Raw genomic sequence first — 26642 nt, 5'->3', positions numbered from 1 at the left:
ATTGACACTTAAAAATCTTTTGGCTAATCCACAAAGCCTTTGCAAGAGCCTGAAGGAAAGTGGGGCACAGCCAGCTGTGTGACCTGCCCACTTGACAGATCCATTATCTGCATGTCCCTGACCACCATCCTGTAAGTGTGGCCTAGACTGCTGAAAACAACACAAAAAAAGCACTAACTGTCATCCGTGGTGGAGCTGGAACAGCCACAATTGATAGCGGCTCAACAGCTGTGTGAGAGGTCACACACTGTAATCGCTGGAAGAACTGAAATAAACAGCTACTGCCGCTGAATTTCTTTTCTTTCTTTCTTTCTTTCTTCTTGTTTTTTTTTTACCGCCTGACAACATATGGTGTCACAGAGGACGTTTTCAGTCAGTTGGCATACTGAAAATGACAGATTCAGAGAGGGTGAAATCTTCAACATGCAACAAAGAGCATGTGCCGTCCAAATATGGAGTTAATCAACACCACGAACCCCTTCGACGCGGCGGCTCCGGGGAGGCGGGGTCAGAGTCGAGGTGCGGATCGGGTCAATTAGTGACGGCACACCGTTGTGCGTTGCGTCAGTTGTTTTTGTATTAGAAAGGAGGAGTTCCAATGGCCTCGGGGTATTTCTGTTAGTGACGGGAGATGAGGACCCCGTCTCAAATTAATTAAGCTCCACGCATACCTGCTATCATCTCTCCTTTCCTGATTCTCTTTAACACAGACACACACACCTCAGCCCGCCAGTCAAAACAGCAGTCAGTCTCCCTCTCGCCCAGAAGAGTGTGGGTATGTCTGTGTGCTTCTCTTCAGTTCACAGCGCTGGAGGTCTTTGTAGATTCGTACATCAGACCATTAGAGCAGCAGAATATCCCCGAAGAGGAAAAGTCACTGGAGGGAGAAGTCTCACACGCACATGAAAGCGCGCGCGCGAAAGAAAACACACGGCCAGATACACTCTGCATATCTCGACATCATCAAAGACAAGTGCAGACAAAACGGCTTGAGTCCTCACTCAGCCCAAGATAAAGGAGTTATGATCCCACATGCATGCATCTCATATATACAAGAGCAGGGCACACAGGGTTGGCAGGAGAAAAGGACAGAAGGCAGATGAGGAGGAAGAGAGGGTAGGAGATAGTGGCTGCCGCGTATATGTGTGCTCATATAATTACTGTAGCACTTTAAATGCTATCTCAGCTCTGGGCTCAATAGTTGATCAGCTGCCTTTATCTTTTCTATACGCTTGTTAATGATTGCTGAACTGCAAAAATAGCTGTGAATATCACGCGCTCGCTCCGAAGCGCTGCTCACCGAGTGCTTCCTTTTTTTAAATGAGCACTCCAGCGGTTTAGCATTTCATTTAACCAAAGTTTGGAAACTTGCAAGACGGATTCTCTTCCTTTTTTTTTTTTTTTTTATTGATCAAGGCGTCTTTCAGTCCCCAAATGCAATTGATTACATTTTGTCATTAGACCCTTGCCGGCGCATAAATGCTGACATCTTTCAAATTCCACAATACCGCTCTGTGGTGTCGTAAGACAGGACTTTCTCTGATGCATTTTGTCTCCAAAGCCAAGCTGTGATGACCTCTGTGATCACTCAGACGAGACAAAGCCCCCTCTCGAACCAAAGAAAACTTTTTTAACAACTCTTTTCTCGTCTCTTTTTCCTTCTTCTCACTGATTGATGAATAACATGTGCGTAGCTTCCCTTCAGAACGCCCTACGTGCTGTACCTCCAGAGTTTGTGTATGGCTGAAGTGGATGCAAACTTTCTGCAAAGTTTTGTGGACCAAGTTCTATCGAGCACCAGAAAGTTGGAAGAAAAGACCGACATTTTCTTGCTCGTCTTTGAAGCCTCGTAGTTCTGCACATTAATGACTTGAGTTTGATTCTGCTGAATAAAGAACAGAGACAATCAGCGGGAAGTCATTCTCCCGACTACTGTAAACAGCCAGCGAGCTGAAACGCAGTGCAAATATAGAGAAGAGCAAAGCGGAGACGCAGCGGCAACGCACGGAGCGAGCGGAGGGACAGGTCGCCTCTAGGTGCTCCAATGCTTTGTGCAATAACTTCATAACCTTTCATAACCTTAACCACTGTGCGTGTGCGTGTGTATGTGTGTGTGTGTGTGTGAGTCTGAGTTTGATTACCTCGGCTTTGTGATTGGAAGAGAGTCTGTCTGAGTTTGATTACGCCTCCTGTCGGAGACTCCCCTGGTGTCTGCCATTTTACATCACTCCATTTCTCCCGCTTATTCCATTTCACGCCCCTACCCCCCCACCCCTCTCCCACCCCACCCCACCCCACCACCACACCCCTCCATCAAGCAAGGCCTGTCGCCCTGGGAAGTGACAGAGTGGCCTTTGTCAGGAGCTGAAGAACGGACTTGTGCAGCGTCTGACTCAGCTGACCTCCCTATAACCCAGACTATCCGCAGTGTGATATACACACACACACACACACACACACACACACACAGGATTGGTTAGGAAAGTAGATATGAAAGAGAGAAAAAGGAACATTTTGAGGAGCATATGGCACATGACACACAACTTACTGTCTCTTAAAAAAATAGAAAAGGCTTTTAAGATTACACGTTTTGAAGTATTTGATGAACACTGCAACCTGTTTGTGAAAGCGCGCGCGCCTGTGTGTGTGCATCGCGCACTCCGTGATTACGTTTGTGTCATTTCTTTGCATGTCTGTGTGTCTCTGTGTCATTTGTTTTTTTTGCCTCCCTCCCAGATGTTCCCTCTCCACATCACTGGCTCTTAAATGAGAGCCTGCCGTCGATCGGGTGTGCGTCTAAACATCTGTGTGTGTGTGTGTGTGTGTGTGTGTGTGTGTGTGTGTGTGTGTGTGTGTGTGTTTGCGTCAAACATCCGCGTGTGTGTCTTTGCTCCAGATCCCATGCCAGTTGTTCTGTGGCGCGTCTAATTGGAGGTATTTTAGTGTCCCGGAGAGAGTGGGTTTGTGATTGTGTTTTTGTGGGGTGGAAAGCATGTGGCTTGTGTGTGCGCGTGTTTCATGTGTGCGTGTGTGTGTGTTTGTTGTTGTGTGGCAGACCCCCGACACCCGTGATCCCTCATTTAAAGCTTCAGCATTCGGCATCAGACAGTCCCCCGTGTCTCGGTGTTCAGACGTTGTTTCCAGTGCTGCAGCTCTCATCGTGCTCTGAAGGTGTTTTGCATTTTTCGCTGCCTCATGCTTTGGTCGGCTTCAAGGGAAACCATAGAAACCTCTCTCACCAGCATGGCAACGTAATGATCTGTGCCGCAAGCTGCCTCCAGTGGGCTTCATGCGGAGACACTCCGTCTGCAGCGCCTGGTGTCGGTGAGGGAAAAGGACTCGGGAGATGTTTAGTCACACCGGCGAGAGGAGCAACAGACGTGAGCAGTCGCGATTCCCTCTCCGACTGTTTGGCTGCTGACCCCTCAAAACAAAACCAACGCCAAATTGGATGCGGTGTAGCAACTCACCGCCCCCTGATACGAGCACAGGTGTATGCACTGAACGGAGACTGGGCATATTTTCTGCTTCTCCATGGTTATGTTTGGAAGCAGCTGCCAATATTCTTTATTTAACAGGGAGATAAAAATGGCTCAATGATTTCACAGTTCCAGTCAGACGTCTGTTCGACTTGTCTCTCATTAGCTGACAGGGAACTTCCTGCGTCGACTTTCTCTTTGGTGGGTGCGATTCCATAATTGGCAACAGCAGTGTCTCTCAGCTGAGATTATTTAGTTGCTAGTTTGATTTTTTGAGAGACGGTATTGATTACAGGAGTGGCAGGTTTTGCCGTGTTTAGCGCTGAAGGTAGAGGAAAAGAACATCGCACTCGACAAAACACAAATGAAGAGATGTGAGCTGGGGATCGGTCTTTGGCACTTGACGATGAAAGACACAACAGTGAAGCTAAATGGTAATTGCACACTTCAAGATCAACAGACAATTATTATTAATTATTAATAAATGCAAATTATTTCTAAGTTCTAATTTCTGAAATGTTGAGGATTTTCTGCTCCTTGTTTTGCATCTTTGCAAATGTAATGATTAGCTTTGGGTTTTGGACTGACGTTTGGACAACAGCCAGTGTTTTGAGAAATTGCAAAAGCAAATTTGTCACTTTTTTTGAAAAGATTTGTTTGACAGATCCTAAACCATGCTCTGTTTTTAGCTGATAGACAATGGAGATTCCATTATTATTTTCTCCTTCCTGATACTGAATTGGATAACACAACTTTTGTGAAGTTGGTGTAAACTGTCAAGAATTTTTAATGGAAGGGTTTTACTTTATTAGGGTTGTTTATTATGGTTGTTTGCATAAAAACACACCATTCAAATAATAAGGAAGATAATGAGTGTACATTTGTTCATGCTTTGTATTACTAATTCCAACTATATATAATTAGCTGCTTAGTACTAGTGTTAAACAGGTCATTAGTGTCTCTCTGATATCTATAAATGATATTTAATTTATTTAAAAAAAAACAGTGTTAATGGAAATGTCTCACATTTACTAATTACATTTACAGGCATCATGATGAAATTACAATTCAAGGCTAATGTTTTACTGAAAAGAGCTTGAACGCATCATAATGTAACTTATTGCAACCTCGGTTAGCTGTTAGCTGTTAGCTCTGTTATTTAGCCAAGCAGGGCTGCGCTGCCCACCGGCTGCTGACCGCAAAGGTGAACGAGCTCTTCGTCGAGATTTCGCATTATGAGGGGAGAAAGACAAGGTGTGGAGTTCTAGTTTGCAGATGTTCAGTAATTATATACAGTTACATTTGACAACTCTGAATAAACAACACTCACTCCGATCAGTACTCAGCCGTCATGTCTGTACCCTGACACGCCGCTTCCAGTGACGGCGACAAGCAAACACTGACACTTATTTTGGTCCTATTATTTGTGCATGCGGTTGTCTTAAGGCAGCTATAGACGCAGCGGTTTCTGCAGACACCGAGGTTCTTTTGAAAAGAGAGTTTTCATACAAACAAAAACACCACATGGGCTTCAGACACTGCAGTGTGTTCAGGCTTCCTTGCCAAATAACTCACAATTTTTGCACAGCAGCCGTCACTTTGTGGCCATCTGTGATAGCTCTCGAATATCACACGGCTAGAATAGGCTTCACTTTCACGGTTGTGGTTCAATGAGGACATTTGCCTTTTTTGTCGTAAAATAGATAAAAAGCTGAATATCCATCAGTGTTCCTGCTTTGTGTACTGTGCAATAAGTACAAATGGTTGGTACTTCAAACTTGACTTTCTTTCTCTTAATGAAGTTGCTATGCAACAATTCTCTTGCTTTCTTAAATACTGTAGAGTAAAAAAGCAGAATATAACCTACACTACAGTTATGAGTGGGTAAGGATTTCCAATTGTGAATACGCTATTAGTGTCCAAGGTGGCTCCGTAGTTATTTATATGCCTTTACAAATCTATATTCCAGCCCAAGTCAACCTTTATGAGGTAGAGATTGCGTGGGAAAGGCTAGTTATGGAGATAACCATCGTGAAGGTCGCTTAACAAAATCACTGGTGCATTTAATTGCATGTAAACCTTGGAGAATGAGCACCGATATGCAGGAGTCTCACTCACTTCTGGAACCTGCAAGGTTAATTTGAACGATCTAACCTTGTGTGAGCACAACAACGCTCTTTTATGTATTGAAATTTGGTCGTTTAAAGTCTACAGACGGGGAGAACACACACGCACACACACAGACACAGACAAACACACACACACACACACACACACACACACAGTTCTACAAATAGGCTCTAATACTCAGTGGTTTTGATCAACTAATGAATCTGTTCTTTGATTAATTCCTGCTACTACTGGTTCTGTCTGGAAATATTATATTCAATATGTCAGTTGCAAAGGGTTCAGACTTGCCTTTGTTGATCCCAGTCTCCCCTCTCTGTCTGTCTCAGTCCCTTCTCTCTTCCTCTCTGTGTAATGAGGCTCCTCTGTGGTTTCATAATTAAAACCCCGGCGTACAGACAGAAGGACGGAGTGATGGAAGGATGGACAGGAAACTGACTCATGGGCTGTCTGTGTCAGCATGACAAACACACTGTGTGTGGCTCCGTATGTGTGTGTGTGTGTATGTGTGTGCGTGTGTGTGTGTGTGCTCCACTTGTTCCACCTAGTTATGGATTTAATTGCGTGCGTGTTTTACAGCACGATGAAAGCGATTAAGACAGATGCCCGTGTAGAAGGCTTTGACAGAGCATTTTGCGGTCGCGCTGCCACTTAAACCGTCTTCAATTCCTTTTCTGTTCGCAAAGTAAAACGGTCAATAGGCCGAGAGGAGGCCGCGGAAAGGCAGGTGGTGAGGAAGGGGTCCGGTGGGAGAGGAAGCGGGCCAGAAGTCACAGACTGGATGGGACAAGTTTCTAAGAATCAATGAGCGAGCGGAGGCCGCGGCGGTAGAGAGGCCCGAGAACAGCGGCGGGGAGGAGCTCTGAAGGTTTCATCCTCGCGGTTTCTTCCAACATGCTTTTCTGGTACTCATGGAACTGTGATGTATGGATGTCCGATCGATTCCGTGTGTGAGCGTCGACTGAGCCAGCGTTGTCTAAAAGGAAGTCAAATGGGCCCAGTAGTAGTTTTCTGCAGGGTCACCGCTCCATTTTTAATCTCCTAATTCTTTTAAGGAAATAATCATGTTAATATTCACTTGACTGCCATGTTTTTATTCTGACTCTTGCTGTACATTCAAATTCAGCCGTGAACGCCTTGTAGTTTATTACTTGTGGTAATGATGACAAACTAGCACAAACAGAGTCGGTGTGCCATCTTCGTCCGCACTTCTCCAGGCAAACACTTAGTAGGGATGCCGTCCCGGCTCTCTTAAAGAAATGAAATGCACGAGCACACGCGAGATGCCGAATGAAGTGTCAAGTGTGCAGATAAGGAGCGCGGTGCTCGTGATTTTTAATGATCCTGTCAGTCACACCGCTGCTCCTTATGGCCACACCGCTGTGCACGCTGCAACCAAAGACTGTGTGTGTGTGTGTGTGTGTGTGTGTGTGTCAGCCAGTGAGTGTGCATGAACGATAATATTGAGAATAGGAGTTCCACTGCAGCTCCAGCCTGATGTTGGACGCTGTGTGCATGGAAACAGACGGTTTAGTTCCCCCACTGTGTTCACGACTGGAGCTTTATTCTGATACTCATCGCTGTGTGAAAGTACGCGAGGCTTCACGACTCCAAACCGAGCGACCGCAACGGGATACGCTGTTCATATGCCAGCTTGAATCAGGGCGCACTGGCGAGATTCAGGGTTTTCATAAACAGTTTTTCAGAGTATCTCGAATATAAATGAAATATTATTGTGCATGCGAACACACTGATTGTCTCTGCGTGTCGGAGCTTCCTGCTGGGTGTAACAGGTTATTGGAGGAGCAGGCCAGTCAGCAGATGTTAATTTGAAACAACAGAAGTGAAAGAGAGATTTAAGAGAGGAGGGGAGGGGGGGGGGGCAGCGCTGGTGAATGATGGGGAGAGATTGGATCGAAGGAACAGAAGGAAGATAAAGGGGAAAAGGAGGAGAGATGACGAGGTGCTGAGGAAGGGAGGGGGCAAAGAGAGCGAGGTGATGGTGTCGTCGGTCGCTTCACTTAGCAATATGCTTTTACATTTACATTTTATGCAAATGCAGTGTATAAAGTGTTTAGTTGTGCCTGTGCCTCAGGAGGCAGAGCACGTTGTCCACTAATCGCAGGGCCGACTCCTCCTCTCTGCATGCTTAAGTGTCCTTGAGCAACACACTGAACCTCATACTCGTTTATTCACCCATCAGTGTGTGTGTGTGTGTGTGAGGAGATGCAAATTGTAAAGCTACAGTTAATAAGCAAATTTAGATCTCTGACAACCTGAAATGTTGGAATATATTTTAGACCACATTCCAAGCAGGGTTGTCACATTTTGTTTTAAATTCCAAAGACAAAGTCATTTGAGAAGTAATGTGTGTGATCCGATGGGCAGTGATGGAAACACGACACCTGGTGGTACTTCCCTTTTTACCTTTAAGTGAATATATGATAAGTAAAGTATTATGACTTATGAAGGTACAATTAATGTGCTCTCCGGTCAGACACACTTTATCCTTACTTGACAGAAGCAAAACTCTTAGTTAATCTTTCCGCTGTTCAAACAATCCCCAGGAGTTTGAAAGACACAGAATAATCAACACTTATTAAAAAGACTTAACAGTGACACTGTGACAGTTTTACTTTTCACCAACCCTGTTTTCCGTGACTTGTTTGTGACACTAAATGTCACACACCAGGGGGAAAAAACAGAAAGGCATATTCATCGACGAGCAATGGGAGTCCATCACTTATTCTTAGTGGAATCACAGCTAGTAAAGAAAAACAAACATAAAATATATGTTTACTTCATGTGTAAAGCATCATTTAAGACCTAAAAAACACACTTCATAAGATATATCTTGATATTGTAATAACCAGGTTACAGAGGGTATTGCATCTTATATCACAAGTCAACATTGATATTAAAATAATGTATTTCTGAGCTCTTTATGTGTGTTTGGCAAAGCTAAGTAAACACTGTGCTTCTTTCCCATACTGATATTCATTTTAAAGGCATTATGACGACGACACAGCAACTTTATCACCACTAAATCTATAAAAGTCTCGATACATAAGACAATACAAACAAAAAAACAAAACAGAAACAAGCTTTTGACTGCTTGGACTTTCCATAACATCTGCTGTAAAGAAGTCCTGTATATTTAGATTCGTAGAGCCAGGAATGTTTTTAATTCTCGCACCAATAAACACAGGTATTTACATTTACAGACAAATTAAGTTCACAGTTCTACACGAGCACACATTTATCTTGTTTGTTAATTTGTTGTTGCATTGACACCACGGTCTGAAAGACTGTGTGGGTGGTGCTTTTGTTTTCACTGCCATCATTTGTTAAATGCAGCCCCGCTTCACACCCTTTTACAAACTCACACACACACACACTTCTGTGTGCCTGTGTGTGTGTTTGTCCTCTTGTCCCCTGTGCTATCAGTTTGTACGTCAGGCAATGGTTTTATCGCAGTTTCAGGGCAGAACAAAGTACTCGCAAAGAATTAGTGAAAGAAGAGGAGATTAAAAAAAATGTAGAAACAGAGGGAAGCGATGAGGACAGAGAGGGATCGGGTACCAGGAAGTCAAACCAAAAGAGACGAGCCGTGAGCGAGTGCAGAAGTGGGAACGCTTTGAGGGACGATAGAGATGGATAGGAAGAAAGAAAGAGAGGCAAGGGTGTAAAAGTTGAAGATTGAGAGAGAGGATGCTGAAATCAGGAATAGATCAACAGGGCCTTTAATCCCAAAATAGTTTCCGCCCTTCTCCGCCTTCTTCCTCATCCCTACTTACCTCCCCGCCACTCCCTTCTCCCACGCCTGATTGTTTGGAGTGATTGAAGAAAAGAGGAGATGTGTGTAGCCTCCGAGTATGCTACACACACACACACACACACACACACACACACACACACACACGCACACACCAGCGGACGTATTGTGATCCACAGACAGACGGATGATGTCCATTACCAGGCCGTGCTGTCCGGAGTCAGGCGGAACAGCTGCAGCCAGATCTCACTGATCTATCACTATTCTAATGAATCTGTTACCGCCAGGCCCGACCAATCAATCTCTGAGCCACTTAATCAGCTCAGCCATTATTCTGACACCGACCCTAACTGTTCTTGCCCCCATGAGCGATCGCTTTACATATACTCATAGGCATAAAGACACGGGCACGCATGCATTGGCTCATACGTACAGACACGGAGTCAGTCAGCGTGGACGCGAGCTCCTGTTTGTCCCGGCGGCAGCGTAATTAAATACGGCTTTGTTTGCTGGCAATTAGTGTATTCTCATAAGAAGTAAACGAGATGAGCATCACATCACGTTCAGGTAAACAGAAAGTATTTGCTCGTCAGATACTGCGGGACATTTAGATAATTACGAGATGATTGCCTGATTTGTTTCTATTTCCTGTATTAGGGCATTTAATTGGTGTCGGATTATTATTATTATACTCTCCTGTGAGGATTTTTCTGCGTGTTATCATTGTTAAATTGGTCATTTTGGGGGTTTTGAACACACAAAAAAGCAATTTGATGGCGTTTCCTGGAGGGCAAGGGAATTTTAATGGACACCTTTCCCTTTTATCTGACGCCTGAATGCACAGACACGTCAACAACTCTCACGCAAAGGTGGCGAAACAATAAAGAAGCTTTAGCGTTGGTTGGTTGGTTGGTTGTGAAACTGATCGGGAAATGTCAATTTTGGAAAGTGAGATCGAATTTAGATATTAGTAGCTTTCTTATGGTTTGTAAATGTTGGATCTAGAATCAGAAGTCTCAATTTGAACAGACGACCAAAGTTCTGACTGTCAATCTTGATTTGAGCACACTATCGCCCAGTGCAAAGGGGCCTTAAAAATGATAGAAAAATGCATTGATAATTTAAAAAAACAACCCTAACTTGCAGCTCTTAAGAATATACTGTATTCTTACGTGTGAATACTTTGCTATCATATCATGTGGTTTTCTTCAGGGAGGATCTCTAAATTCCTCGTAAAGTATTCACATTTAAATTCCACTCCAAAGACTCTTGAGTTTTCAAGCGACTGCCTTAAGGAAGAGCCCAAGGAAGTGCTGGGATATGTCGCCCTCCCTTGATCTGTCACATTCGTCCAGCCCCCCCTGCCATGTACTGTGTAAATGAATGGACTGTGTCAAAAGCAGCCGCCACACGGGGGAGCGGCGAATGCTTAGCTGGGAAAACACTTGTATCTAAAGGAGCCACTTAGAATTCAATCTCCTCTTATATATGAGGCTTATTTACTTAAGCTGAGGGTCTCTGAGAGCCAGTACTTCAAGTCTTTTGGGGAAGAGACAAATGACAGTAGAGAGTAGTGATGAAATGGGCCGCAGTTGATCCATGATTCGTGCGGAAAGTGACCACTAGAGATGACTAGAACAAAAGAAAAACATTAACACTGACTTTTGGGTGGTTGAAATGATATTTTTGGGCACCGTGGTGGGAAAAAAAATGGTCAGGAACCTTGTTTATCAGCTGCTATTACAAAACCAATCACCGATAATATGGCTCATCGATGATCGTCAATCGGTATTAGCTGCAAAAAAACATTCAAAAGATTTCTAAAAGTAACACTTTCCCTGCTTAATCCGACCCGTGACTGGAAACTGTGACACGATCCGAACCTTGAGCTCTGTGATCCCTTGCTCCTCTAGCAGAGAGGAAGAACGATAAAGACAAAGACGTTGTGACAGTGAAGAAGGAGAGTGAGATAAGGGAGTACCCTGCAGCATACTGGATCAAGAAGAGGAGAGGAAAAAAAACAAAGAAACAACCTGATTTAGTAATGATGCATCTCCTCATTCTCCTGGTCCCTTCTCCATCCTGTGTTTCAGCCGGAGGTGGTGGTTACACCACATCGCTGCCTTTCAACGCTCCACCTCTTCACTTGTCTCATGTCTTCCCCCGTCTTTCATCCCTCATGTCCTCGCTCTCTCGCCTTTGAATATTTCTGCAAGATCAGAGGCTTCCCATGTTTTTCTCTCTTCCTCCTATTAGAGGCGCAAACTTGCGGAAGCAGCACTCTTCTGTTGCATTTTTTAAAATATTTTGCCCATGCCATCATTAGGCTCACGCGATGAATCGAACATTTACATTTATTTCCCATCGGCGGTGCCATTGTAATGAAACATGGCACTCGTGTTTTCGTTTTTTGCGTTTCCTTTGTACTTGTGTTGTTTCTTTTTAAGGCTGGATGTTTTAGTTTATCCGTTTCAATTGCTTTGTGTTACTCACCGTCTCATTTGTGTGCTCTTTGTTTGACTCTTGAGGTGATAGGAGGTAATGTTTAACAAAGGATCGCTGTGTTTTCAGTTGTTTCTTTTCCATCTCGAGTGCAGGCATCTGTTTGGGCGCCAACCGACCTGAAGTCTGGAGTGAGGCGAGGCGAGGAGAGGAGAGTACAAATTATGTAGAGAAAAAGGAAGAGGAGGAAGAAAGGCAGGGATAAGCTAAGCTTCTTTTTCTTTCTGACAGTGAGCAAAGAGAATGTCAAAACCTGGTGACATTTGGGATTCTAAACAAGTATGATTGACACCAACTTTTCTCTGCATGTGTGTGGGAGACCAGGTCTTTGTGTCTGCGTGTGTGTGCGCGTGCATGTGTGTGTGTGTGTGTGTGTGTGTGGGCATGATTGACATGGTAAATTGGAAAGGTCAGCTGGTGCTAGTGTTTTGCTACAGACAGGCAGACAGCAGGAAGATGTAACCTTCCCGCAGTCCACATTTATGTAGAGGAGGAGAATTCTGAGCAACGGCTGGGATTGTGGGGAGCAGAGCGTCGGGTTGTGTGGGAAAAGCTACGATGTACTGCTGTTTATATGCTGCGTATTAACTGATAACCCTCCTAAATTCTGGTCAGTTTCACAAAGTGAGACAGACGAGTTGGTGAAACGAGAGGAAGAATACGGACTACTAAATTTTACCGTCTGGGTCCGTCAGGAGTTCCTCCGTGGTCTGAGGTCAACTCTCCAGCCAGCTTATTATTTTCCCAAACACTGTGTGTGTGTGTGTGTGTGTGTGTGTGTGTGTGTGTGTGTGTGCGTGTGCGTGTGTGCGCGTGCGTGTGTCCCTGTCCGTCCACGCGTCCTTGTTTTTCTCTCTGTGAATGCAGCAGGGTTGGAAATTGGAGTGTTGCATTTGTATGGCCATTGATATGAATTTCAAATAGGTGTGTGTCAGTGTGCGTTTTAGCGCGAGATAAAGGAACCGAGTGAAGGGAGAGTGAGATTGACAGGGCAAATTGGAATGGTAAGGAGGTTTGGGGGTTGAACTCTGGGTTTAAAACAGCCGAGAGAGAGAGAGAGAGACAGAGAGAGAGAGAGAGAGAGAGAGAGAGAGAGAGAGAAAAGACCCAAATGTGTTGCTAAAAAAGAAAAAGTATCCTTTCGCTCGGGGAAGTGTGACAGTGGATGGGGGAGAATGAAGCGAGGCTGAGCAGGAGAATAGATTGTCACCAAGGGCAAAGAGTGTCTGGTTGTATGTAGATGGAAGAGGAAGCAAGGAGCACCCGGCGGGGCTGGTTGTGTGTCGAGAGGTTGGGGGAGGGGGTGGGGGGGTTCATGTAGGGTTTAGGAGGGGGCGGGGGGTTGCAGCTAATAGGTGAGTCACCTGCACAGGTCAGCTGGGACGGTAACGCAGTATGACATGGCACACATAGCAGCAGCAGCAGCAGCCTTTGCACACATGAAGAGTACAGCGACAGAGGGTTGTTGCGTTGGATAGCAGACACACACTGTACTCAGTCCCCGTTGTGCGCGCACAAACACAGGGCACACAGAGGACGCGCTGACCCGCCTGTGTCTCCAGGTCCTTCAGGCCGCCGAGTGCCCAAATGGTGATTTCATGAATACAAATCACACCCAAGGCTGAGACACATTTAGGCACACACTAATACTTTCACCTCACCCCAAACTGTATTTTAAACACATCACCTTCTATCGATCGTGACACTGAGAAGGCCTGTTTTGTATCCGGTAATAGTCGTGTGCCTCCGTTACGCCCGCGGTCGCATCAGCTGGACGCACTATACAGAGCTGCACAGCTGATGTCACACAACTCTGAGAAAACAAGAGGTGCTTCTCATCGACTCTGAAAGGGATCAGGTCCCGCCTCCGCTCGGATGAGAGGGTTATCCCAAATGCCAAGGCACTGCAAAGGAACTTTGGATAAAACACAAACACGTTGGTCCAATCATGTTTCTACCAGCTCTGGCATGATCTGAGCCACGTCATCTTTTGGCAATACAGAGAATATGACATGCTTTTTGTAAAAATTAGATTTCTTAAGAACAATAGTTGACAGCGTACAGAAACATCAAAAATGAAATTCAATTGTATGCTCGTAATAAAACATTGGCAAGTAAATCATTTTAGTAAGTTCACTGCAAAACGACTAAATTACAGGATCATCTCACTCAAACAAAAATAAAAGTACTCCAGATGACTGGACGAACAGAATCCAACTGAAAATGAATTGCAGTACATATATATACATATATATACGGATACAGACTCCTCACTGCTGGACTGTGTAACGCTTTGTTTCCTCGGCTCCTGCGATGGAGCTCTGCTTCATGGCAGAACTCTGCAGCCGAGATGTCTCAAGGAAGACCGAGCGCTTCTCTCTCATCACCCCGTTTTTTTTTTTGGCCTTCGTGCACTGGCTCCCAGTTGCTATTCGGATCCACTTTGAAACCTCAGTCATGAGTTACACGGCTTGACAAGTTGCGAACAGAGTGCATCCGTGAACTCCTCGCTGTTCAAAAAGGCCACTGATCTCTGCTGTGTTCAGCCTGCGAGCTGTTCCAGAGTCCTGGGTGAAGTCAAAGGGTGACGGAGCGTTGGCTGCACTGGACCCGCCCACCAGTTCGGTCTGCTGACCCCTTTCCTGCATTAATTCTGCTTTTAAGACACTTTTTTTTTTTACAACCTGATTTTATGTGTAATTTAATAGTTGCACTTGTTATCCCTTTTGGATGATTAATTTAAACGTGTATTTTATACAGTGCTTTTAACTGTGTGCTCTTCTCGGGTATTTCTTTTTATATTTGCGATTGCATTTTTTTTGTGTGTTTTTGAGAGGTCTCTGAAAAGCACTTTGTTCCCTCCACTCACATTTTATATGAACAGAGGGCTAAGAGTCTGCGTAAAGCATCCCGCGCCTTCGCCACAGCCGTTCCCTCCGCAGTGAAATGCACATCAATAAACACATTGATTAAGACAACAAATGATCCGAGGCGTTTTCACACAGTGAGAGGGGGAAGTGAAAAGTTACTGGGGAAAAAAAAATGTGTCGAGTGGATTCAGCTCGGCGGACGTCAGACGCTTTGTTGTGTTGTGAGCTCTCGCTCGCGCTGTTGTCCCCTGATGTCCCCATTGTTCCTCGGCTCCCGTTTGAAAGTGAAGATGACTCGCTGTGACACCTCATTTGAATACGCACGCAGCATCGCATGCCCCCCAGACCAAAGCCTTTCTGCTAGTGTGTCAGTGGGCATTGTGGTCGGCTGTGTGTGCTTGACCCTCTTTTAGACTCTCCAAAATAATAGTTTTCCCCAATACCGCCACTTAAAAGCACAAGCGGTGCTCTGGTTGAACGTCAGTGTTTACAATAGGCCCGGGCAGCGTGCCTCGATCTGTGGAGAACGGCGTGAGCGTACACCTGGGCGTCCGCTTCCTCCGAGCCAAGTTTCTGTGGCCCTGATCCAAGCAAGACCTCTCTTTAGCGGATCGCCTCGCATCCATTTCAGGAGTCACATTCTCCCGGTTAAACTTTCAGTCACATCATATCAATAATTTAGGTTTATAAAACGTTATAGTTTGGAACCAGGACCTCCGGTATTCGGGAAAAGCATGTAGTCTATACAAATACAAAGCATTGTCTAAATGAAGTCTTAAATTGTCAGAATTGTGATTTCAATCTGATATGATTTTTAACCAAAAAAAAACTAATAATCTGACTTTTGGTCCTGACTTTGAGCACTTCATTTCTGATACTCTCTGCAGACATTTCACTTGATGCCAAGAAGTCCTGCGTTTTCATAACGACCCTCGTTCACAACCGATGCATCTTTACTTTGCACAGAAATAAACTTCTTACCCCCCTCACCTTCCCCTTTACCCCTCCACCCTCCCTTTTTCTCCATACATTTGAGAGCTGCTTTTGTTTTTCTTCCTCGTCAGCTTGCTTGCTCACTCTTCATCACTTGCCCCACACTCTGTGTGTGGGTGCGTGCGTGCGTGCGTGCGTGCGTGCGTGCGTGCGTGCGTGCGTGCGTGCGTGCGTGCGTGGGTGGGTGGGTGTGTGTGTGTGTGTGTGTGTGTGTGTGTGTGTGTGGGTGCGTGCATGTGCGTGCGTGCATGTGTGTGTCTATTGCACAGGCCAAAAGAACTTTGTGCTGATGCTGATGTGTTACGTCAGAATCTAAATTAGGCCTTTGACACACATTTTTCACCACACACACGCACACACTCTCGGATCGAAACACACACACACGCAGACACACACACAGCCGGCGTTTAAGAGCTGAGTGAGCGGCTGAGCGGCTGAATAGGTGTGTGGAGGGCCAGTGTATTGATAGATGAATGGTGAATGTAGATTTTCTGCTCGTAGAATGTCAATGCCATCATTTTCTCGCAGCCTACAGTCTTGCCACCTCCAGACTCCTGACAGATACAGGGAGAAAGGCAGAGGGGGGGATAAAGGGGGAGAAGAAAAGAGGGAATGAGCGAGACAAAATTCGGTAGCTGGCAGTTGATGGATGGGATGCAAACAGCTCGTCTTTCTCTGGACTCCATGATAACACGCCGTTCGCTCTTCTTCTCCGTCTCGTCCTCCCTCTCATCCATATCTTGCTCTCTGTCTGTATTTGTTTTTTCCCTCCTCCTCAGGAAGAGTCTTCTTTTCCTGTGCGCCTACTCAACTCTGAGACTCCTCGCAGCTGATGATTTGTGAAAGCCTATTTTCTTGTGCTTTAAAAGAAGAAGAAGAAGAAGAAGAAGAAAAAAGTGTATTAGCTAAGTGTGTCTTTTTGCTGCGCCCCGAGGAAACACTTGAAATCTAAATTACATATCTCCTGTTCTCCTCCTTCCCCCATTCCCTGTCTTCCCCTTTTGTCCCGCTTCTCCTCATCACATTCTCTCCGGCTGATGGACAGTTGGCAAGAAGAACCGCGGGTCAACAGGTAAAGATCCCATTAACATTTACATTCTCTTTCTCTCTGGCTGCTTCTTTCTCTCTCTGTCTCTCCCTCTATGTTTAAAGGAGAGACAAATATTGCTGTGACCCTTCCCTCCCTCCAGAAGGTCGGCGCTAAGGCTTGCTAATCTCAATGCTTTGCTGCATGTCATGTATTGGCAGCAGTGGTGGGCAGATGCTGTAAAAGATGCTCCACCCCGCGGAGTTTCACAGTTTCTGCCTTGTTGCCAGTAAGAAAAACCTACAGCGGCACACTTCCAACCTCAAGGTCAGCCTCGGGCAGTGGGATAACATAATGTCCGTCAGTGGAATCACAGCGCGATCAAATGATATAAACCAATTTCTCAGAAAAGCTTGTGTGAATTCATTTTGGGGCAATAGTGTTCGACGTTTGTAGTTTTGTTTTCACCTCACACTCAGTTCACAATCACCCAACTGGCCACCTCTCACTCGCAACCTTTAAGCTACGATTACCCCCAGAATGCAATAGTGCACAAGGCTCAGGGCGGGGTTCTCCCTGTCTGCACACTAATGGCACAGAACAAGGTGTAAAGATTCATATCGAACCCGAATGTTGGTTAAAATATATTGTGTAGTGCACAATTTCATTCCTTCATTCATTCATGCAGCGTTGCTGTTCATCTCCAGGGAGAATTATGCTGTTGGTGGAACCCCAGATAAATGAAACCATTTCATCACTCTTATTACTGTGCATGCATGTAAACACAGCCGATGTATAAGCTGGAAATATTTATTCGGTTCTTTTCTCCATAATTTGTTTTGTCCAGAATTGTCCCCTTTTCAAGCGAGTCCTGACAAGTATCTGTCAACCACTTTAATGTCCTGGTTTTCAACATTCACCACCAAACTGTCCCATTTTTCACCACAATTATAATAATGATAATAATAAACTTGTTTTCAGAGCTCACAAAGACGCTGATCATGTTCTGTATAACATGATCACCCAACACAATATGAAGACGTAATGCACCAGATGTATGAATGCAACGCTGTTTGTGTGTCATTCCATCAATGTAGCGTTGTGAAGGACTTTTCGGTGATGCTTGCGACTCTTTCCTAAAGAACCTTTCAGAGCGGTGAGCTGTCATGCAGACCAGAAAGCCGTCTTTTCTAAAGACCTCTCAGAAAGCTTTCTCCTCCCTCCGTAAAGTACCAATGAACGGTTTAGGGATTTGAAAGTACGGTCACCCTCAATTCACCCTGATTCCACTTGAAATAGTTTCTGCCCTTTTTGCACTCACGCTCCCAATTAAATGAGAATATACTCATTTGTAAAGTATTTCATCACACAAGGGGGGAACGGTGCCAGAGCCACGACAGGTGGATCCTGTCTGAGCAGCGGCGGCGGCGTTGCTAGCTTTTAGTGAGCCAGGTGGCAGCAAAAAGAGACGGGTCCTTCGTATGCTGCAGTGAGAAGTTCCATGTTACTGCGGTGGCAGACTCCATTTAACCGCCTGGTCCAACTCGCTCGGCTTTGCCTTTTTTTCACTTCTTTGGGAACACACATTTTTGTCTGCTCCACACACACGCACGCTAACTCATTTTCCCCCACAGCGCCACTTGAGCGTCTGTCGCCGACGTGCCAGCGTTTCTCTCCGCGACGTTCAAGCGGCCTCTCGCTGCAGAAATAGACCGGGCCAAAGTACTTACAAGAGCCGCGAGACTTTATCCCTGCTGATATGCAAACACTGAGCGACAGAGAACACAGAGGGCTGGAGCCCTGCTGTAACGCTCCGTCACCGGCCCAAACTCTCACCGCTTCCATTGTGACAGTATTCCTCTCCTGACATGGTTCTTCATTCAGAGTACGAGCGCTTTGTGGATGCCTGAGCGTCTTATTTTATTTTCTCTCAGGAAGAATTAATCCCAATAGCCACTGTTGTGTGTTGCTGATTTTCAGAATTAATAAGGGTGGGAGGGGAGGGGGGTACAAAAAATAGTTACGTTTAAGTTTTCTTCGCTCTGCCGAAGGTTGCGAGCATGAAGCAATCGCACATGCCCTTATTCCAGTGTAGTGATGATGAAATGTTACCTCATTATGTCATTGTGGGTTTTGTCTGCCGAGCAGTCCCTCCCCCCCTCCCTCTCCCTAAAAAAACAAATGCAACTAATACGATACTCAAAATTAATCAAATATAATCATGGAGCCGTCCCGAGAGCTTAACTCCTGCGCTCCCTCTCTATTACTGCTACACGTTTTTTTTCGCTTTTGCCTTCTTCTTCTTCCTCTCCTTCTTCACCGTCTCTTCATCACTTGTGTGGCCCGATGACAGAGATAGATAGAGGATTTGGCAGCTGAAGGAAGAGATGAATATTTAAAATCGGGCATCTTTCTCGGTCCTCTCACTGCTTCCCATTGTCTGTGTCTGCCTCCCCCTGGGGCTTGGATCTCCTACTCTTGGTGTGCTGTGGCTTTATATTTGTGTTTGTGCATGTGTGTGCATGTGTGTGTGTGTGTGTGTGTGTGTGAGGGCGGGTGGTGTGAGGGGGGGGGGGGGGGCGCTATGTCTTGGCTTGTGGTTTCATTTTGGCATTCTAAGGCAAGTGTAGTCAGACGGTGACACTTAGCTGTCAGCATGCAGCATTAATGAGTGCAGTGACACGCACAAACATTCACCCTATTCTCACACACTCACACACACACGCACACACTCTCTCTCTCACACACACATACATTATTCTCAAGACAGATCAGCAAATGATCACCTTCTCCTCTTTATTTATTTGTGTTTACCCTCAAAAATACTCTTTAAAATGTTTTTCTTACCTCTAAACGCTCTCCAGTTTCTTTAAGTGCTCGTTTCCAGTGCCCCTCGTTTCCAGCTTTCTTTCCTTTTCGGTGCTTTCTCTCTCACAATCTCGCCCTCTTTCTTTCCTTCTTTCTCTCAAACCCATCGTGTTTCTCTCGATATATCTCTGTTGTGTATCCACTCTCAGTGTGATATGTGTTGGTTGGCTGTGAACCCTGCAGACACGTAGATGACAACTCTATTAATACACAGTCAGCTCACTCCAGCCTCCTCCTGTGTGGCTTTGTGTGTACGCGCGTGTGTTTGTGTGTTTGTGTGTTTGTGTGTTCACCCCTCAGCCAGTCTCTCTGCTTTCTAGGTCTTAAAACACACAGTCGTAGAAAGATCACACACATACACACACACACACACACACACACACACACCGACGGACACAATAGGGAGTGTGGAGTGACTGACAGATTTAATAGGACAACAAGCTGTAATCTGAGAGAATCCATTCGAAGAGGGATTACATTGTAATCTGTGGCTGGAATAGCCTTTCATCTCTCTCTCTCTCTCTCTCTCTCTCTCTCTCTCTCTCTCTTTCTCTCTCTCTCTTTATCCATCTTTATCTTTTTCCTGCCCTAAAGCTGAAGCAATCCTTTTAACCAGCCCTGTTTTTTTTTTATCATTCCCATCTTTGATTTAATTTAGGAGATTTCTGCTTCCATATGAATACCACACACACACACACACACACACACACACACACACACACACGTTCTCACACAGCTGTGTCACCTCCGCAGTACTTAACTGTCAATCAGCGATGATTGCACTGACGAGAGCATTGTAACGTTGCAATGCGTCACTTTCTATCTGGTTCTACACAAAACCCTCAGCAGACACGTCATGTATACTTTTAACCCCTATTTTTTTAAAAGCACTCTTTTTATCATCCCTCTCTCTTTAATGAAGCCCCATGATGTTGTTCTGATATTTCTTCGTTATACCACAACCCTCCCTGAGTTTTTTTCTTCTCCCCTCCATCACTCCTACTCTCTCTGCCACATGGTGTTTCTCATTTGCTAAATGAGGAATCCAATAGAGTTAGATTAAACTTCTGGACTCTCTTTGTAGGATCGTTACAGGGAGCCTTTTTAGCTGCCACAGCTTGCACTGCAGCACATACACACAAAGTAACACTGCCAGTTTGAATATTTATCCTTGCTTCGGTTGAGGAAGATTAATTTAATAATCCCTGTTTAAACAACAAAAGGAGGAGATAAGAGGGATGAGAGGGAATAAAGGAGGGAAGATAGGCAGCAGGGAATTAGAGATACGGACTGAGATGAAATGATATAGATCTCCCCACAGAAAGAGGATGTCAGACACGCTGACAGGGAGAAAAGAAGAGCGCGGATCACACAACCATATGGCATTTTGCTTTCCCCTCTACTTCTACCATCATGTCTGTCACTCCAGGAAGAAGGAGGCCATCTGCGCAGTCTCCCCATCTATCCGTCTCCTCCGAGCCCTTTGCGTTCCCCTCCTTGTTCTCCCGTGTCACACCAGTGTTCCTGCTGTCCTGATTTGTCTGTCTGCTCCCCTCAGACTCGAGGCCCAAGTTAACAGGTTGGGTTCACGTCTCCCTCTGCTCATTATCGGCGGTCGCTGCTGCCATTAAGGCTCCACTGATGGCGACTACGCCCAGCGTGACCTCTGCTTTCCGGAGCGGCCGGCTAATGGACAGTCTCCTCTCGCTCCTCTCCGCGTCCACCTCTTCCTGTACAACCTCCCGCTGCCTCTGCATATCTTCCACCCACTCTCCGCTGCAACCTATCATTACTTCTCCAACTCCAGACCGTTCAAATTGTAACGCACCTCGTACAAATGTGTGTGTGTGTGTGTGTGTGTGTGTGTGTGTGTGTGTGTGTGTGTGTGTGTGTGTGTGTGTGTGTGTGTGTGTGTGTGTGTGTGTGTGTGTGTGTGATAGCGATAGAGACCTCCACCATAACTTTCCATCACTTTGCTTGTCTTCCCCATTAATGACTCATCCTCCACCTCAAGTTACAGTGTAGATGTCGACAAAGTAGGGAACGTGTGTGTGTGTGTGTGCGTGTGTGTGTGTGTGCTATCTTCATTCCCGCGTGTCTTATTTCATGTGACAGGGGGATATGGCTTTTCAGCTCTTTCTCTCCAATTGGGAAAAAAAAAAAAAAATGACGAAGAGAGAATGAGAGGGAGGAATAAAAAGCAGCCAGTTAATTACCACCTTTTCCTCTTTCCCATCAAAGGGGAGATCAAAGCGCCTCCTCGCCTCCCCTCCGTGCTCCCCTTCCTTACACCCCGACCCCCCGATCAGACCGAGCCTGTTAATTTGTCGTCCGTACTCCTCCCTTATTCATCGCTTGTACGGCGTTTCCATGTGGAGCCCGGGCGACGATCGTAAAACAAGGCTTCTCGCATTCGGTAAAACATTCCCCAACTTTTCTCTCCATTGGCTTATTCTACTGTTTTCATACTATTTTGCTGAGCAGATTTGCTCAGCACATTTCAAACTGATAACAATCCTCGTGGGTCCTTTTCTTATGAGAGGCTATGCCCGCCATAAATCATACTCACATACACACACACACATACAATCCTAATCTTGCACACACACCACCATACTCTGCGACACACCTTTTAGGGCATAAATCATTCTTCCCATACTCACACCACTGTACTCTATAACCACGGTACTCTTCTCTAAACACGATCATTGTAACTCACACACGCCATCATACTGTCTCCAATACATCATTATAGCCTGTATGCTAATGTGTTTCAGACAGAACAGTGGCGTCTTTGACAAAGAGTGATATTGTTTAGAAGAGAAAAATGTGCTGTGTGTGTATGTGTGTGTGTGTGTGTGTGTGTGTGTGTGTGTGTGTGTGTACGATTGGAAAATATGTCTGGGATAAAAGACAATAGCAGTTTAGAAGAAGTGGAAATAAATGTAGAGTTTCATTTATCTCTCGTTTCAGTCAGACGCACACTGCCAGTCACCATTATCCTCACTCAGGGCTCCACACTAACTTTTTATATTGGTTTCACTGCCGCCTGGAACTTTTTTGCATTTCGATGCACCAACACATAATTTAGGTGCACCGTGTGGCCTTTTGGCGCCGCAATAATGCATTTTAAGTGTTCCCTACCTTGTCGCTTCCCATACAAATTGGTAATAGTTCCTTTTTTAGCAGTAGTAAATAGTTTTCTTTCCTTTTTTTCCTGTCTTCACTTTGAATTACTGGAATGTGTTAAGGTTGTTATGGTCCTCAAGGAGGATTACAGGCTGCGGAGTCACTCACACACACTCACACACACACGGACACACACGGATGGACCTGCTAAATGTCAGACGCACCAATGCGACCATTGAAAATGTGTCGCCCAGATTTTAGACACACTTTCGTATTCGTATTCTGTGATTCTCTTCCCCTTTAACTAATCTCTAGTCTAAGATACAATCAATCCCTCTTATGTGTTTTTTCCTCAAGCATATTTGTGTGTGATTTGGGCATGGTTTAATAACCAAAAGGTATGGCTTCTATTGTCTAAACTGCATGGGACATGAGTCTTGTCTTGACAATAAAAACATGGTTTTATTCAATGAAGACGAGCGCATTGACAAAGGAGAGAGTGGCAGTGCTACATTGTACTATGAACCGAAAATATGATTAAAAAAAAAAGAAGAATATTGGTCCGCAGATGGCCGTAAGATGAGGAAGATCTGGTCCATCTGTTTTGTTTTATCCATATCATATATCAACAGCCTCAGTCAAAACCACCATGACATTTTAAATACTACTCAATGCCACTTAAATACTACAAGAATACACCACAGCTTATGACGGAGCTTTTGACAGCTGCCATTTCGGAAATCGTATGCCGGGAACAAACAGCATTGGCACTGACAAGCCAGAAATGTATCGGATGGTCCAACATCTGGGTTGTTGAAAACGAGGGCGGATGAGAGAAAAAGTGATCCGACCAATTTAGAGTTGAAGATAATGTTCAAGTTAAAAAGCTAAATGCGTACAAAAAGGTGTCGTGGTGCATGCAGAAGAGTGTGATCCCGTGTTAAAGTGTGTGGCAGTGTGAGTGTGAGGCTTTGTGTTTGATATTATGCCGGCGTGTGAGATTAAAGGCCTTAAACTGCCTCTTCTATTTACTCTGCGCCACAGATCCTGAGTCAGAGCTTGTGGCCCCGGCGATTGTGATCGGACCCAAAGACACAACGGTGGTGGCAGGCAGCAGCGAGGCGACACTGGAGTGCATTGCTAATGCCAGGTAAATGTATTTTATGTACACACATACATACACACACACACACACACACACATACACAAACACAAGAGCAAACAATTCCTTTCTTACTAGACCGCACTGTTTTCTTCCAGGGCAATTAGAGGACACCACATAAACTCGTAGCTCAGCAAGTCTCTCCCCCCAGTATTAGTGTATAGACACAAAGCACACACACACACACACACACACACATACACACACACACACACACACACCAATACCAAGTTAACTTAAACAGAAGTTGGATCAAAGTCCCGCCTGACATCAGCAGAGAAGTTCTACTTCAGAAATCCGTTTCCACTCTTCTCTCTCAGATGAACACTGTGCCACCTCCCTCTGAAAAGAAGGTGTCTGAGCACTGGCTTATGCGTACTTCATGTTAAACAATGTAGTATTTGCTCTGAACGCAGCATCTCGTGTGTCATTTCGCTCTCTCTAAACATGCGCTTCAGACGGCCTCTTCTCTCGAGACCAAAGGAACACTTTACAACAGTTCCCGACCTTATTTGTACGTTGTGAACACAGGCAGGGGCATAAAGCGATAACTGCGAGGGCAGTTTGGGAAAAAAAAACGAATCTTTGGGTCGCCGGAGCTGCATTCCGGTACACACATATTTAATATGTTGTGATTCGCCCTCAGAGACACATTTGTGCGAGAGTCCAACATTGATGAAAAAGAAAAGTGAGGCTGCTTTGACCAGACAAAAGCACTGCAAGTCAGGTGTCATTCAGGGCTCTGCTTATTTATTATCCTGTTTTTAGTTTCTTTGCAGTCCATGTTTTCAAGGTTTCTTCGCCGCATTGTGTCGTTCAGTCGGGGCGAGACACGCGCATCTGATCTGTGGGAGCTGAAATCCCTTTAAATGTTTCTCGGCAGCACTTGACCAGCACTTGACCACCGCGTAGCTCTTAAGTTATTCTATGAAAAGTGACTAAACCACATTACACATAATAGAAGAGGGGCACGCACCTACAGTAAGTGAGAAACAATTATTTTGCAGCAGCAGGATCCATTTCCACAACACACATATTGAGAAATATGTGATTTATAATATGTGAGAAATTTTCATGATTTGAAAGGGCAATAAAGTGTTATCTTTTATTAGATATTATGGTCAGACAGTTTGTATTTACCACCATGTTATTGGGTCCTTGCAACCCACTCTAATGGTATTACAGTAGACAAATTAGCTTCGAGACTTCTGCATTTCTTCTGCCAGAAACAACCCACTCTACAGGGACTATTTCCAATATCAGAGAATCCACTAAAAGATACTCATTCCAGAGAGATAATTCTGCACCCAGGGGAGAACCGAAAGAGAGAAACTATTCCATTGAAGTTTGAGATGAAGTATGATCAGTGAAATCAAGTGCAGTGCTGGCGTCTAAAAGCATCTCCTATCCCCATCCATTAACCATTAATCAGTCATATGCACCGACGCAGTCCTGCTCCAGTGCTAAAATAATTAGGAGTCTGATTGAAAACAAGCTGTGCCAGTAGATCTAATATTAAGGGCTGTAAAATCAGTTTTTCTGTCTTTGGGTACATTTTTAGCTTCTTTTGTTGAGGATAGGACCCACTGAGTAAGAGTATTACAATTTTGAGTTATCAGCCAAGCCGCAAGTTTAATTACTTTTCCATCCAATTTGTCACCTCGAGTTGTATCATCTGAGAGAGACAGCGGCGTACTCTCAACTGTGTCCAAAAAAAAAAGGATAAACACATTTAATGCCTGCCGTTGTATTATTTACAGTTGGACTGGATATTAATAAGTTGGTTTGGTTGCATATTCATCCAAGTTGCACACTTTGAAACACTAAACCAGGGTATTATGTCACTTCTTCCATATAATGGTATTTAATGTCTTCATTTACTTTGACTAAATTAGCCTTATTAACACCCAAAACAACAGCAGATAGTATGTTGCTGAATGCATTATTAGTCCAGAAGTGCATTTTTTTCCTTCTTTTCCATTTCTTTTCACATCATATCCCAAAACATTGCACAGGGTTCTCACGGTCATGGAAAACCTGGAAAAGTATTGCATTTTAAAATGGTTATTTACCAGGCCTGGAAAATATTTATAGGTCCATGTTGTTCATTTACGCCGAGATAATAATAATTAATATGCTTTTGAAAAGAAATATGTTCAAAATATAAGCAGGCATACATACAGGCATCTATGTAAATGTTTATTCTTTTAATCAAACTATTTTCTCTCATTCTTTTGTGTCATTTAAGGTTTACTGTATGCTTTGGAATTCTCATTGTTAGTTTGAAAAATGCTACATTTTATGGAAATGTGGTTTAAAGTCATGGAAATGTGGTTCAAAGTCATGGAAATGTGGTTCAAAGTCATGGAAATGTGGTTTGAAGTCATAGAAATCCATTGGTCAAAATGTGCATGAACCGTGATTGTCCTCACATCCTCCACATCCTCCACTCTTCATATGACCTTTGTGAGTGTCATCTCATGTCATGTCAAAGTGATTCATTATGAGATTCAAGCCAAAGAACATCCCAGAAATAAAACGTGTAATAATAATAAATCAAGAGAATGTAACGTTAATGATCGTTAAGCTAATGTCCTTTAGAAATATCACTTGGTCACTTTGACAGTAGTTTGTATTTCACACCCAGCCTCTTTTACGCATTGTTAGTTTTCTTTTTTTTTGTCATTCCATCTGATTAATTTATGTTTTT

At 44.5% G+C, this 26642-nt stretch overlaps 1 protein-coding gene across 5 annotated transcripts in view; it reads left to right on the top strand.

The window, feature by feature from the left end:
- The window catches only part of LOC137792840 (protein sidekick-1-like), a 214878-nt gene that overhangs the window by 112333 nt on the left and 75903 nt on the right, over positions 1-26642 (top strand). For 4 of the 5 annotated variants that reach the window (XM_068588606.1, XM_068588605.1, XM_068588609.1 and 1 more), the window contains 2 exons: positions 16792-16818; positions 23815-23920. In XM_068588606.1, the coding sequence (XP_068444707.1) occupies positions 16792-16818; positions 23815-23920 (133 nt within the window). The remainder of the gene's footprint in view (positions 1-16791; positions 16819-23814; positions 23921-26642) is intronic. The other variant, XM_068588607.1, reaches the window with a different exon arrangement.

Source organism: Clinocottus analis, unplaced genomic scaffold, assembly GCF_023055335.1.
Source record: "Clinocottus analis isolate CAN_PGR_092001 unplaced genomic scaffold, fCliAna1.0.p SCAF_22, whole genome shotgun sequence".
In the NCBI taxonomy this organism is placed as follows: domain Eukaryota; kingdom Metazoa; phylum Chordata; class Actinopteri; order Perciformes; family Cottidae; genus Clinocottus; species Clinocottus analis.
Note: the sequence above shows the minus strand (reverse complement) of the source record. Positions and strands in the feature narration are given on the sequence as shown.